Source organism: Podarcis liolepis, assembly GCF_965112155.1.
Source record: "Podarcis liolepis genome assembly, chromosome: 3".
NCBI classification, from domain to species: domain Eukaryota; kingdom Metazoa; phylum Chordata; class Lepidosauria; order Squamata; family Lacertidae; genus Podarcis; species Podarcis liolepis.
The window spans coordinates 83,619,559-83,633,600 of NC_139557.1; the positions used below are offsets into that span (position 1 = coordinate 83,619,559).

Below are 14,042 nucleotides of genomic sequence, written 5' to 3' on the forward strand. Positions count from 1 at the left end.
TCAGAAGACATCTTAAGGCAGCCCTGTTCAGGGAAGTTTTTAATATGTAACGCTGTACTGTTTTTAACACTGATTGGGAGCCGCCCAGAGTGGCTGGGGAAACTCAGCCAGATGGGCGGGGTATAAATAATAAATTATTATAATATTATTATTATTTTACAGGATAAACCTATCTAACTCCCTCAACTGTTCCTCATAAGGCTTGGTTTCCAGACCCTAGTTCATCTTGGTCGCCTTCCTTTGCACACATTCTAGCTTGCCAATTGTTGGTATCCAGCGGTCTCAAGAGACAATGGAGTGTGCCTCTGGGGTCCACTCAAGTCAAACTGCTGGAGAATCACAGCACCTGCAGAGACCAGTAACCTATAACTGCTGCCTCTCATGTTGTTTTTGCTGTGTAGGCAGAACCAAAGTGACCTCCTATGGAGCATAAGCCTGTGCAGCATGTATGGAGGTCCTGGCTCCCCATATGATAAGACCTCCTTCTCAACCTCACTGATGGAAAGCAGAGCAATACATTCTGCACCAGCCTGGCTGCAGGAGTTGCTGGAAGGAGATGTACAAGACACCATTCAACTGTTTTAGGGACTCGACTCTGGATTTGTGTAGGCTAAGCCTTTTCCTCTCCCAAAGATATCCCAAGGCTTAGGATCAGAGTTTTCCTTATCCTAGATTGGCTACCTTTCCAGGTTTACAAGCTCCATCTGCCCCATGCTCGTCAATACCCTTCTTAAATTGTGGTGCCCAGAATTGGACACAAGACTCCTGGTGTGGTTTGACCAAGGCAGAATAGGGCGGTACTTTTACTACACTTCTGTTGACACTATACTTGCATTGATGCAGCCTAAAATAGCATTAGCTTTTTTTGCTGCTGCACTCACTGTTGGCTCATGTTAAACTTGTGGCATATCAGTTTTCAAAGCAAATCACTTTCATATGGGGATACTCAGAAAGAAAAACTAAGATCTATCACTGTGTTTCCAATCTTCTCCACCACGTACCATGCTGCTAGTTCTATAAACACAGAGTTGGACTGAATTGTTGCTGCACATCATGCTTTTCCCATCCTTTCTAACTTAAAGAGTTGTTGGCCCAGTTAGGACAGACATGCACCTGCAGATGTGATAGCAATAACAGCTGCAGACTTGAGTGCACAGATCAAGGCTCCCAACAACTTTGTACTTCTAAAGTACCATATTTTTTGCTCTATAAGACGCACCAGACCACAAGACGCACCTAGTTTTTGGAGGAGGAAAACAAGAAAAAATATATTCTGAATCTCAGAAGCCAGAACAGCAAGAGGGATTGCTGTGCAGTGAAAGCAGCAATCCCTCTTGCTGTTCTGGCTTCTGGGATAGCTGCACAGCCAGCATTCACTCCATAAGATGCACACACATTTCCCCTTACTTTTTAGGAGGGAAAAAGTGAGTCTTATAGAGCAAAAAAATACGGTAATTTTGGAAAATAAACAACACTGTACAAAATTTGAAAACGAAGCTCTCTCTTAATCAATAGCAAGGAATTTGCCTGAAACAAGTTGCTAATGAAATAGTGTGAAGGCGGACTTAAACATTGATTGCCACTGTTTATCTGGGGCCCAGGAACCACTTGGGACACACAGAACCTAATCCCACATTTAGTTCCTTTAAGGTCTGAGTTGTGGGAATGAAATCTTGCAGCTATTTAGTCAGAATCTTCAACCCCAAAAAGACAAATTAAATGAGACACAAACAAGAAACATCCCTTTATTTCATACTAAAGGTAAGGCTTAGTTGGCTATCACCCTAAATCTCTTTTTTAAAAAAAAGCTTTCACTTTATATCTTGAAAACTTGTTGCACAACCTGAGCTGGTAAGACTAATACATTTCTGAGGCTTTCGCCATCTTTTGCTGCACTCAATCTTTTTTCCAAATCGGATTCCATATTTAGCCAAATGCATACAGGCATGTGTGCACATATACATACACATATATGCACATACTATGCATTTAATTGTGCTCTAGACAATTAATCATTTCTGCAATAAAGTTAAGGGGGGGGGGGAGAGAGAATCACATGACTGGAGTGCTATCAATGCTGTTTGCCAGCAGTGTGTTTATTATATATAGCCTGAAGGACTGTGGTATTATTAGAACAGGCGATGATTACAAAAACAAAACAGAAGACAGAATAAATTGCGATCCAAACAGTTGATGCAAAAGCTTCAAATACATTTGCATTTTAAGTCAAGACAGAAGATTTTGAATGATGCGGAGCACACTTTATTGACAGCTTTGGCTTGGGTCAGGTAGTTGTGTGTGTTTTTTCAAAGTATCACATTGGAAAGGGGGAAAGTGCATTAAATTGCTCAGGTTATAGCATCTTTCCCATTCTGCATCAGTACTGGAACAGTTCTAAAGATGTTTTATCACTTACTGTCTCCCACCTTGCGTTCATTTGGGAGGAAGGGTGGGATATAAATTTAATAAATAAAATCAAATAAACAAAACATCAGTAGCAAGTATATGCCAGAGCAGCATTAAATCACAAACTGATACAAGCCCCATTTTCAGTTGTGCTTAAAAACTGGTGGGTCTAGATAGGGGCATGCACCTCCATCAGACAGAAACCCCAATGTGAGCTAGCAATAAGAACAGGGACGCAGATTTGGAACTACCCTGGTGGATACATGTGTGGAAAGCTTATTCTAAGTGCAGCTTTCCCATGATGATCTCTTGGATCAACCAATGATTCTCCCACCTATCTAAGAGTGTAGTTTGCAATCTTTTGCAGAGCATTCAGAGCCCCTCAGACTTAAAGGGCTGTGATCAATGAAGTGTTCAGGTTTAAATCTCCAGTTTTTATTGTATTCAATTCTAGTAGCCCTTTTCATATGTTTTTGCATACAAAATGCAGCTTTTGCACAGCACCTGCACAAGGCATTAATATCGTTTGAAGGTTTACCTGGAAATCAATTAACAGTCTGGGTTAGATCCAGAGTTCTCATGAGCAGGGATGGCCCAAGACATTATGCTGCCACAGGCGGAATAGGAAATAGCACCTCAACCCCACATCAAGGTGCAAGGCTGGCCAACTGATTTTGGTACCCGAGACAGAAAATTTCATTAAGTGCCTCTCCCTCAGAGTACATACACAATAAAAATTAACCAGGTAACTAACCACTTCCTGCCCATTCATGACACCCAAAATCAGCTGCCTGAGGTAACCATGCTCATGGGACACTCTCAATGAAGGAGAGGGAAGGCAATTGTTACTGATTCCTCCTTTCCCCTACAGTGCTGCTCAGAAGGATAGTGTGGCCCCCTAGAAAAGGATGGGATACACGGCTGGGGGAATCAATACAAATCACCTCCTCGCTTCATCCATTGGGAGCCTCTGCTGGATCTCCATCCCTTCCACAAATGGAAGAAGCCGTTCCATTAGTGGAGGGACAAGTCTGAACAAGGGTCAGTACAAAATAATTCAATAATGGAAAGGATTACTACTTGACTGATCCTAATATGCATATTATGAGAAACAAAGACGATATGGCAACTTGAGTTTTCAGTATATGTGCTGCTATGCAAAACACACACACACAAATCTGCTTCATTTTTTAAAGCACAGGAAAGCATTAACCCAAATCTATCTTTGATAAATGTGTGCTGGTTTCCTACACCCACAGAGTTTATAAAAGAATTCATAAAAGGCTATTTTTTCTTATATTTTTAAAATGATAAAAAAACTAAAGAAAGTCAAAGGTTGTAATTACAGTATCAGTTTCTAGGTACCTTAAGTGCCTCTCAGTGTCGGCCTGCCCATTGAAGGAAGTCAACTTTGAATGGATTTCTCATATATGCCTGCTGATTGAGGTGTGGCAGGTAGTAATCAGACAGAAGGCTTTTTGAGTGATGGTAACTTGCTGGTGAAATTCTGCTGTCTTTTTTTGCCAGGTGGAAGAAAGCTTTTTTTAAAAAAACATATTTATCCTTGAAAAATGGCAGTGCTTTTCCCTGGTGTTTTTAATATTTGTTGGGATACTGTGGTTTTTTTGTATTTTATATGGATGATTCACCTTTTTTTGTAAGCTACTCTGCGAAAGAGTGAGGGATAAATGTATTAAGTAAATAAACAGGGCAATACCGTTTGCATGAGCCGTCTTCTGTTCTGCTTTCTAAAGAGGAAGTAACCCTTTGCTTGATTGTGTACAGGAGCACACTGTTAGTAGGCTCTACTCCGGTAATAAATACACCATTCCAACATAGGGTCATAAACTTCTACCAAAAACTCATTTTCTCGTCACCGAAGCAAAAGCAGCCATCAAAAGGATTTTCTTTAGAAAACATAAATTACTATTCACTTGTGACCAAAGACTGCTTAAACCAAGAAGTGTTCTCAAAAACCATTGCTATTATGGTATGAGAATTTCCCACTCCCACAAACAGTGGGACAAACAGTACATCTACATTTATAGTACCATCTGCCTATAATCTACAGAGCGCTATTTCTAGAGGAGGAAAATTAACTTTCAGATGTCACCTTTCCAATCTGATGTACTTTCCCAAGGAGAAAATAAAATAAAAGCTGCACAATTTGCAGTTGCTCCAGCAGAACCTTTCAAGATTATATCTCCAGTGTTGACTGTTACTTTATTCCATTTCATTCTTGAATCTTTAGGAGGTAGAGAAATTCTATGCAGTGCTCAGAAAGCAGGCCCACTTCAGGAGAACTTAATCCTAAATAAATGTGCATAGAATTGCATTTAGTCTCAGAGATGCTTTAACTTCAAAAGAATATCATTGTATGATGATGGCAGTAAATCAACCACAGCAATCCTGAAAGCTACTTCTGGTAATTTAGAAAATCCTGTGGCCTTGGGATCTCCCAGAAATAAGAAGATCTCAAAGCCATCTGCCTGAAGTTTTAAAACTGATCATGTGGCATGGGGATTTGCCATTCCCCAGAAAATAGGAGTCCAGCAAAATGTGCCAAACAAGGTATGAGTTTCCTGGATTATAGCCAATTAATATTGAAAGCATTAAGTCTCACTTGCTCATGTAGAATAATTGTGAAAGAGAAACACAGCATAAGCTGAAATATAACATGTGAGATTTCTCTATTTGCATTAGGGGAAGGGATGTAGTTTAGTGGTAGGTACAGTATCTGCCCCCAGGATATCCAGGTAGGTCTGGGAAAGAACCCTGCCTCAAATCCCGGAGAGCTGATGCTAGTCAGTATAGGCAATACTGAACTAGATGGACCAAATAGTTTGACTCAGTAGGCAGTTTCCTATATTCCTAAGTGCACATAATACAAAGAACACAAACATGGATGCGCATGTCAGTCAAACCCTATTGTCACTGCCTGAAATGACACTACTCGCCTGCGCAGGCAGTAATATTTAATTTTCCACTGAACTAGATTATCCTGAATCTAGAATGTCAGAGTTTAGAATACCAGAGAAGTGGCAGCTAGTCACAGAACTATTCCACAAATTGCAAGTCATTTACTCTTCACAGGTGAGAAACATAATTTAACCTGATTTTTCACTTCTTAGTTCAATAGGAACATTTGATTTTTTTCTATTTCTACTTGCACACTTTCATTCATAGGAAGGCAACTAAAAATACTAAGCTTACAACAGACAGACTAGGACTCTTAATTCTGCTACGATTATAGTACCTTGTAGGGTTTTGGGCTATGAAATTTTAACGAACACAATAACCCCATAAGGGAGTACACTTTGCACTATTGTCACTACTTATCTGTCTTGGTAATGTTGCAACACAATCATACCCGTGGCTTTTCTGAAAGCAAATCCTATTGTGTACAATGGGGTTTACTCCTTGGTAAATGTATAAAGGACTGCACCTTTACAGCAAGCTTAACCAGTAGCACTGAGCAAACATGGAGGTACATTCCTCCACTTTTCAATGCTTAAATAATCAGGATCACAATATGGGACGGAAAGTGTGGAGGGCATGCTCATCAAATTTGCAGATGACACCAAACTGGGAGGGGTAGCCAATGCCACAGAAGACAAAATTGGGATTCAAGATGACCATAACAGATTGGAGAACTGGGCCGAAACTAGCAAAATGAATTTCAATAGGGACAAAAGTAAGGTTCTACACCTAGGCAGGAAGAACCAGCTGCACAAATATAAGATGGGGGACACCTGGCTTGCCAGTAGTACATGTTAAAAGAATCTAGGGATTTTAGTAGACCACAAGTTTAACATTAGTTAATAGTGAGGTGCATCAGCAAAAAAAGCTAATGTTATTCTAGGTTGCATCAACAAATGTATAGAGTCCTGATCGAGAGAAATAACTTTCCTGCTTTATTCTGCCTTGGTCGGACATGGGAGTACTGCGTCCGGTTCTGGGTGCCATAATTTTAAAAGGATATTGACAAGCTAGAATGTGTGCAGAGGAGGGTGACCAACATGATCAAACCAAGCTTTATGTGGAACAGTTGAGGGAATTGAGTATGCTTAGTCTGGTAAAGACGAGACGAGAGAAGAAATGATAGCTATCTTCAAATATCTAAAGGGCTGCCACACGGAGGATGGAACAAGCTTGTTTTCTCCTACACCAGAGGCTAGGAAGCAATGGATTCGAGTTAATGACCCTTGGGGTCCCTTCCAACTCAACAATTCTATGATTCTATGAAAAACATCTAATAGATAAACAAACACTTAAACCAATCAGCAGCACAAACAAAATACAGCAAATGGTGGAGAGAAAGGGTTTATAACCTTATTCTCTGCATACACAAATGCTAGCTAGCAACTACCTATACTAGCATTTATCTGCCCTGCTGTGTTCGATGAAAAGTACATCCCGTTCTCACAGTGGCCAACTAGAAGAAGTCTGCAAGCAGGACGGGACAGGACTCCAAGTGTGGTTGTATCATAGCTTTGAAAATTGGGATTATGACAGGGCAGTTTTATTTTCAATTCCTTTCTTAATTCTCTCTAGCACAGAATTTAGCAAGGTGTCTTTCCTGGCCAGTCACATGTAAGCATATATGTGAAGTTGCAATGTTTTGCCCCAATGTGCCTTATACTTGCTTACATGATTCACATTTGCCATTTCAATGCAAATCTGTTATTGATCCTTGATTGTTTTTCCAACCATCTCTGTGGCAAACTATCATCGGCTGTACAGCTAATGAGCATCTCAGAACTCATGCTATCTATGGATGATAGTGAAGTGCACATTTTTTTGCTTCAAATGACACAACAACCTTTCATGTGGAATAATAGCAGAGGCTATTCTACAATATTAGATAACCATGAACCACTCAATCAGCCTTTGCTCAACCTGAAAAAGGAGACACAGCAGAGATAAGTGTCTTCACCAGGGACTTTATGCAGCCTATGACAAGTTCAGGCTCGAAGACCTACAGGCAGCTCCCGTTTTGGACGCAACCAGTACGTGCGTGATCATGCACAAGTGCACATATCCCGAACCCAGAAGTAACCCAGAAACGTCATAACGACATCACTGAAATATCACTAAAAGGGAGGAACTGGGGGTGGGGTGGGGGCTTTATGCAGGCTTTTCCAATGGGTTTCCGATTTCATATAATTTCACACAAGCACACAATGACCCGGAATGCAATCCCTGCATAAATGGGGAGTTGCCTGTACTACCAAGTCCAAGTTATGTTGGTAGCTTCTTGCACAATCTGGAATGCAGAAGGAATCTTCATCCTGTTGCACTTGTACATTTAAGGCTTTTAAGAACCCACTAAAAATTGAAATACCTAGTAAAGGCCACAGTAATTGAACCATCTGCTGAGCAAAACTCCCACTGTAGCTAGCGTGTCTACTACAGAGCATGCTGTTTGGAGATCTTAAAACCTTCTATCATAAGTGTCAGTGATTCTCCCCCACCTTCCTTCAACTTAGGGTCCAAAGGCTTGTCACAATATCCCAAGATGTAAGAACATGCAGCAAACTCCACACCTTGCAGGTTTTGTCTAATTTTGCACATGTATGCCTATACTGACAGAACATGCATGTGTACATCCTTCCATTCCACTTTCTTTACCAACTAGTCTGACATAGATTTTTCACACATGGTACAAACACATCAAAGAAGTGCTTCTGAAATGCTTGAGAATCATAAACCTTGCTACAGCTCCTTACAATAGGGAGCCCTGTTTCCATCAGCCAAAGAAACTAAATGCCGCATCAGAAAAAACCCTTACTGACCTCACACTTTCCCCACAATAAACCAACTGCCAAATTTGCATCCCATTCAGCCAACATATTGTGGGGCTTTGGTGCAACTTTTTTTGCCAGAGAGCTCAAATTGGTATCTGTAAATGATGTTCCCTTTTCTCATTTAATCCCTACAACACCTCTGTGAGGTAAGTTAGGCAGAGAAGCAGCGACTGGCCCTAAGTCACCCAGGGAGCTTCATGGCCATGTGGGAATTTGAACCCAGATCCTAGACCGACACTCTAACCACTACAGGCCTCCATGAAAGATGGGTGAGTGGGCACAGAGAAACAGGGAGGAGGCCCTTGCCATTTGAATGGAACTGCCTTCAGCAGGTGAGGATATTAATATCACTCTATTTTACAGGACTGTTGTAAGTATTTCTCAGACAATGTATGTGATGTGCTTTGAAAAATGTTCACACATACTGAGTCAACATTCCAAAACAAAGCTGTTTTACATGCGGGATGCATCAATTCTATATTGGTTAAAGACAACTAACAGACATCACACAAATCTCTGATAATTTCCTTCTCAAAAGGGTAGTACTTGGGAGGGCAACTACCAGATCACATCCTCTCTCCTTTTCTATTCCCATGTGGAGCAAGGAGGCACATACACAACTCATGTTCTGCTGGGACCAAAACCATAATATTATCGAGGCACCAAGCATCTGTGCATCCTACAGGCAAGCCTGACCCAAGCTAACAGTTGTCAAAGGAAGCTCTCCTGTTAGCCCCTTCCCGCCTAGCACTAACCAGGGCTTTGGTTCTTCAGAAGAAAGACCCCGCCAGCTTAGACAAGCTAGAAACCCTCCCCGAAACCCCCAGGTTGCGAGTGCGCGCTGACAGTAATCACTCAAGGCAAAGGCGCTCTGCATATGCTCAGAGGCACACTCCTCCTCCACAGTTCCGAGGCTAAACCCTCCAACCGATGGGGAAGAACGGAGAAGAGAGGGATGGGTGAGGGAGGGAGGAGAGAAGAACAGCAGACAGGTCCGGGCGGAGAAGGGGAAGGAAGAGTCGCGCGTGTGGAGATGTTTGCATAGAAGAGGCGGCGGCCCGGACGGGGCGAAAGGCGAAGGGAAAGCGGCCGGACGGTACCTGCAGCTCCGCCCGCTCCGCCTCCCACTCGGCTCTCTCGGCCTCGAAGCGGCCCCACTCGTGCTGCAGGAAGTGCAGGATGCCCGGGACGCTGTACTGAGCCCGCGCCGCAGAGGCCGGAGCCGGGACCGCCGAGGAGCCTCCGGCCGCCGCCGCTACGGCTGCAGCCGCCGCCGCCGCCGCCTCCCCCGGCTCCAGCCCTTGCCCGGCCCCGCCCGGAGGCGGCGGCAGCAGCAGCGCGTTGTTGTTGTTGTTGTTGCTGAAGAAGACCCCGGGCCCCGCCTGCTCGTCCATGGCCGGAGCCGTCGCCGCGGCCCGAGGCCGCCACGCAGTCCCCACCGCCGGGCAGCCCCTGGAGCCGCCGCCGCTGACGACGACGCCGACGACGCCCGCGCCCCGCTAGTCAGGCAGCCGCGTCTCAGTGGAAGCAGCAACAAACTGGGCGCGTCCTGCCCGCCGTCAGACGCCTGACAGCCGCCCCCGCCGGCTGCTACGGCGCCCGGCTAGGGACACGGCAGAGGGAGGGGAACGAGCGTTGAGAGGGCGGGCCCGGGGCATGCTGGGAAATGGAGTTCGTTTTGTTTTCCGCCCGGTTTCTGGAATCGAGAGCGAGGCGCCGAAGGCTATTCTATGCAAGTCGCTAGTCGCAAATGGTTTCTGTAACTGCCCTTCCGTACCGTTTTCTCTGCTCAGGATTAAATGGCTGCGAATAGGAGAGAGTTGACTGTGCATCATTCGTGGTCGGGAAGAAAGGAAGCTACTGTATGCTGGTGAAATATCACTTAAAAGCTCTGAAGTTTCCTTGAGGACTGAACATGCTACTTCTGAATAGTCTACGGTCGGGTGCACTGAGATTTTAGATATTTAAAATGCAAACATATGTTAAAAAGGGGGGGAGGCTACACGTGCACAAGCATCTTACAAAAATAATTATGCAGACGCTTGCATTTGATCCCTGTTTACACAACCTATCGATACTCTAGGAGCCTCTTTGAAGCTAAAATCAGGGCTGATCCTATTAGGCAAAAAAGAGGCGACTGCTACAAGCGATGTTTGGAGCCGGCGATGGGATCAGAGGCAAAGGACACGAGGTCTCCCCTTTCCAGTACAGAATCTGATCAAACTGGGAATTGACTCATTCTACACCACTGGCAATAGCGAAAACAGCGTCCTCCGCTGCAGGTGAAGGACTGACCACCTAGCTGCGCACACACCTCTGTCCTTCATAAGCTCACCCCTGGTCCCAGCACCTGACTCCCTGAAGCAGTTGCTTCTGCTTCCGTCCAATGGAGACATTGTTTGATTATTGATTCCTCTCTTCCCCTAGATAAACAGATGACATTTATTGCCAAGTCTATAAATGATGCCTATGCTTTGTTGTGTTTACATCCACCTTTCCTCTAAGCTCAAGGTGGCCTTCATGGTTCTCCTCCTCGGCTCTTCCTCATTTTCTCCTCAGAAAACAACCCTATGAGGTGAGTTAAGCTAAGACTGGGCCAAGGTCACCCAATGAACTTCCTGAGTAGGGTTTTGCGCTTTGGTCTCTTAGTCCAACATTCTAACCACTAAACCACAACCTGACAAGGATAAACCTTCACAATGCAACCCAATCCAGACACTTTACTGAAAACCTTCACTAGTTATTTGTTCATTTCTTTGACTAAGAGAAGGTCTGGAGAACTAATCCTATGCAGAATTTTCCATTCTTCTTTGATTAGATCAGCCACCCTTCAGGTTGTGGGTTAGTTCTTCATAGAACAACTGTGAGATATTCTTATGGTATTTTTATTTCTTTTGTTCCTCTATATTGATTTCTTGGATTCGTCTCCTCCTCCACAGTACTGAGCTCCTCCTGCAGTACTGAGCTCACAGCTGTTTCAAAGCATCTAATAATTTTTTGTGTTATTTAAACCTTGTTTTCCATAACAGCTATTCTGGTTTGCTTATCCTTTGTGTACTACTAGATATGAAGACATTTTTAAAGTGTGCAAACTACATTTTAACTCCTGCTGCACTCCAGTGCAACTATTCTGAGTTCAGGATTCAAATTCCTGAAACAGCCAGGCTCGCTTCTCGATGCGATAGTGGCCTTCTAGCTAAGCATTGTTAAGGTAACAAAGGAAGCGGCTCTGTGCCTTTCTTTTAGCAGTGCCTTTTTTTCAGCAGAGACTACTGCTCTGGAGCTCAGCTGAGGAAAAAGAAGAGACTTCCAGGGAGTAATTGGTTAGACACCCGCATTCATTTGCCTCCTTTATTTTAAAATTTGATCCTTCACCATTTATATTGGGCAGATTTGAGTTGAAATAGGCTTCCCACTGGATTGGACCACAGAGGTTTTGGGTCAGGAATCTCTAACTCTAGAATCTAGAGACTAAGATTAAGGATGACCATGCAACACTATTCCTGAAGATCCCAACATGTTGCATATTATGGTGCAATCATTGTTAAACTGACCTGATTTTTGTGCCAACAAAGACACAGCTTAAGTCAGCCTCTCCTAGTCATCCAGTCCCACTTTATAGGGTGGTTTTACTGAGATAAATGGAAAACTGGTATTATTAGACTAAAAACAAACAAAAAACTACAGCCTAAAAGTTAAAAACAAAATTAACTTCAAAGAGTTGCAATTATTACGTAATGATCACTTATTAAGAAAATATATGTTTACTGTCACAGTTGGTTTGCTTAAGTACTGCAGTATGTGCTTTGCTGTCACAATTAGAGCTCTGACAAGCAGAGATTTTCAAGTAGGATGGGGTGTTCATAAGCCTCAAGCCCTGCCCCCCCCCCATCCTACTTGAAGGAAGCTCGGTTAGGAAGCTTGCAGAGTTGGAATAATGTCTCATAATCAGAAGGAACAGACCAAAGCTATACACCAGAGATGGTGAAGGGCAGCGGATTACGCCTACCACTGTCATGAACCAGTCTCCTTCCAATAAACTATTTTGGTATTAGGAGTTGCTGTGACAACCATATCCAGTCTTCTGTCTCCTGCATGCATTCTTTGTGCAGTTTGGATGCAATTCTATGCATATAAAAAAAAACACCCTGCCAGCTGGCTTTTATACAAACGCTGTTTGCATCCATCTCTTATCTTCATTGTGGGCCACAATAGTTCACATTTCTCATAGAACACTTTCAGTATGTTTAAAGTATGAAAATAGATTATCAGGCTAGTTGGGTAATAATTTCATTTTTAAAATTGTCAGGGATCCGTAAGTTTTGAGAATCATTAAATATATATATGATCTAAAACAGGCTGGACAAGATATATATATATCTTGTCCAGCCTGTTTTAGTTATAAAGATCATTCAGTAACTCCCACACTATTACTGCAAACAGTTCAGGAATCTATGACATCAAAACAGCCCTACCCTTCAGAAAAATCCATAACTTAGAGAACTGATCTTACGTAATGTGCGAGGCCCGCAGACATTTCTCAACCAGAAGCATGAAAATGTTTCTAAGATCAAACTAGATTGTGGAAAGCTCAGACAACAGGGGCTTAGTGTTAGCAGAGAATGAACACCATCCACTGCCCATTCACTTCATGGTCCTGTACTAGCTTTACCAGAGGAAAGCAAGGCTACTTTGTGAAGCAGAAGATTCTGTTGTTCAATGAAACTGTTTTAGTTGCTGGTCCTTTTTTTAACAGAAGACATAGAAGTATTATGAAAATCAATTTTATCTCCTTATAGAAAATGCTTTCTGTACAGTGGTACCTCGGGTTACATACGCTTCAGGTTACATACGCTTCAGGTTACAGACTCCACTAACCCAGAAATATTACCTCGGGTTAAGAACTTTGCTTCAGGATGAGAACAGAAATCATGCTCCGGTGGCGCAGCAGCAGCAGCAGCAGGAGGAGGCCCCATTAGCTAAAGTGGTGCTTCAGGTTAAGAATAATTTCAGGTTAAGAACGGACCTCCAGAACGAATTAAGTACTTAACCCGAGGTACCACTGTACTAGATAACAAGCTGCTGGTGTGGTCTGTGTTTGTGACATATAATTGGCAATAAACTTGCTGCCTAAGAGTACACCTCTTTTAGTAAAGAACCAAATAATGTGGGGGAAAAGAAACATAGGGTCTTGGCCTCTTGTTTGTCTTTCCATGGGTCATCTTGGTCTATAGTAGTCTAAGCCATTTCTCACCTTCTCACCCCTTGCCTTTCCCTGTAAGACCTATTACAGTCTTTAAGAGTCGTCAACAGGCTCATCTCAGCTATCTGCCAATCTCCCATTCCCACCACCCTTCTGAGTAATACCCCTCCCCACCTTCTCACTATATAGAAGGATCTGGCAACTTCTGTTTCAGTGTATCTGAAGAAGTGTGCATGCACACGAAAGCTCATACCAAGAACTAACTTAATTGGTCTTTAAGGTGCTACTGGAAGGAATTTTTTTATTTTGACTATGGCAGACCAACACGGCTACCTATCTATAGTAGTCTTGACAGGAACATTTGCAAAAAGAAGTGCAATTTTGTCACATTTTTGTTCTATTAAGTATTTTTCACAATGGAGTTTTGATTGCAATGTTGTGTGTATTTTTTGTAAATGATATCCACACATTATGCCTGTTACAAAGAGGTATCTATCCACCATAGCATGCATCTGACAAACTGGATTTTAGGTAAATGCAATATTATGCTACAATAAATGTGTTGGTCTTAAAAGATACCAAAGATGTCTTCTTGTTTTTGTTGTAGCAAGACAAATACGGCTATC

At 42.8% G+C, this 14,042-nt stretch overlaps 1 protein-coding gene across 4 annotated transcripts in view; it reads right to left on the minus strand.

Moving 5' to 3' along the window:
- STRN (striatin) overlaps positions 1–9,762 on the minus strand; it is a 55,337-nt gene extending 45,575 nt beyond the window's left edge. For 2 of the 4 annotated variants that reach the window (XM_083496838.1, XM_083496837.1), the window contains exon 1: positions 9,314–9,762. In XM_083496838.1, coding sequence (XP_083352964.1) covers positions 9,314–9,607 — 294 coding nt within the window. In that variant the 5' untranslated portion in view covers positions 9,608–9,762. The remainder of the gene's footprint in view (positions 1–9,313) is intronic. The other 2 variants (XM_083496840.1, XM_083496839.1) reach the window with 2 other exon arrangements.
- Positions 9,763–14,042: the final 4,280 nt, after the last annotated feature.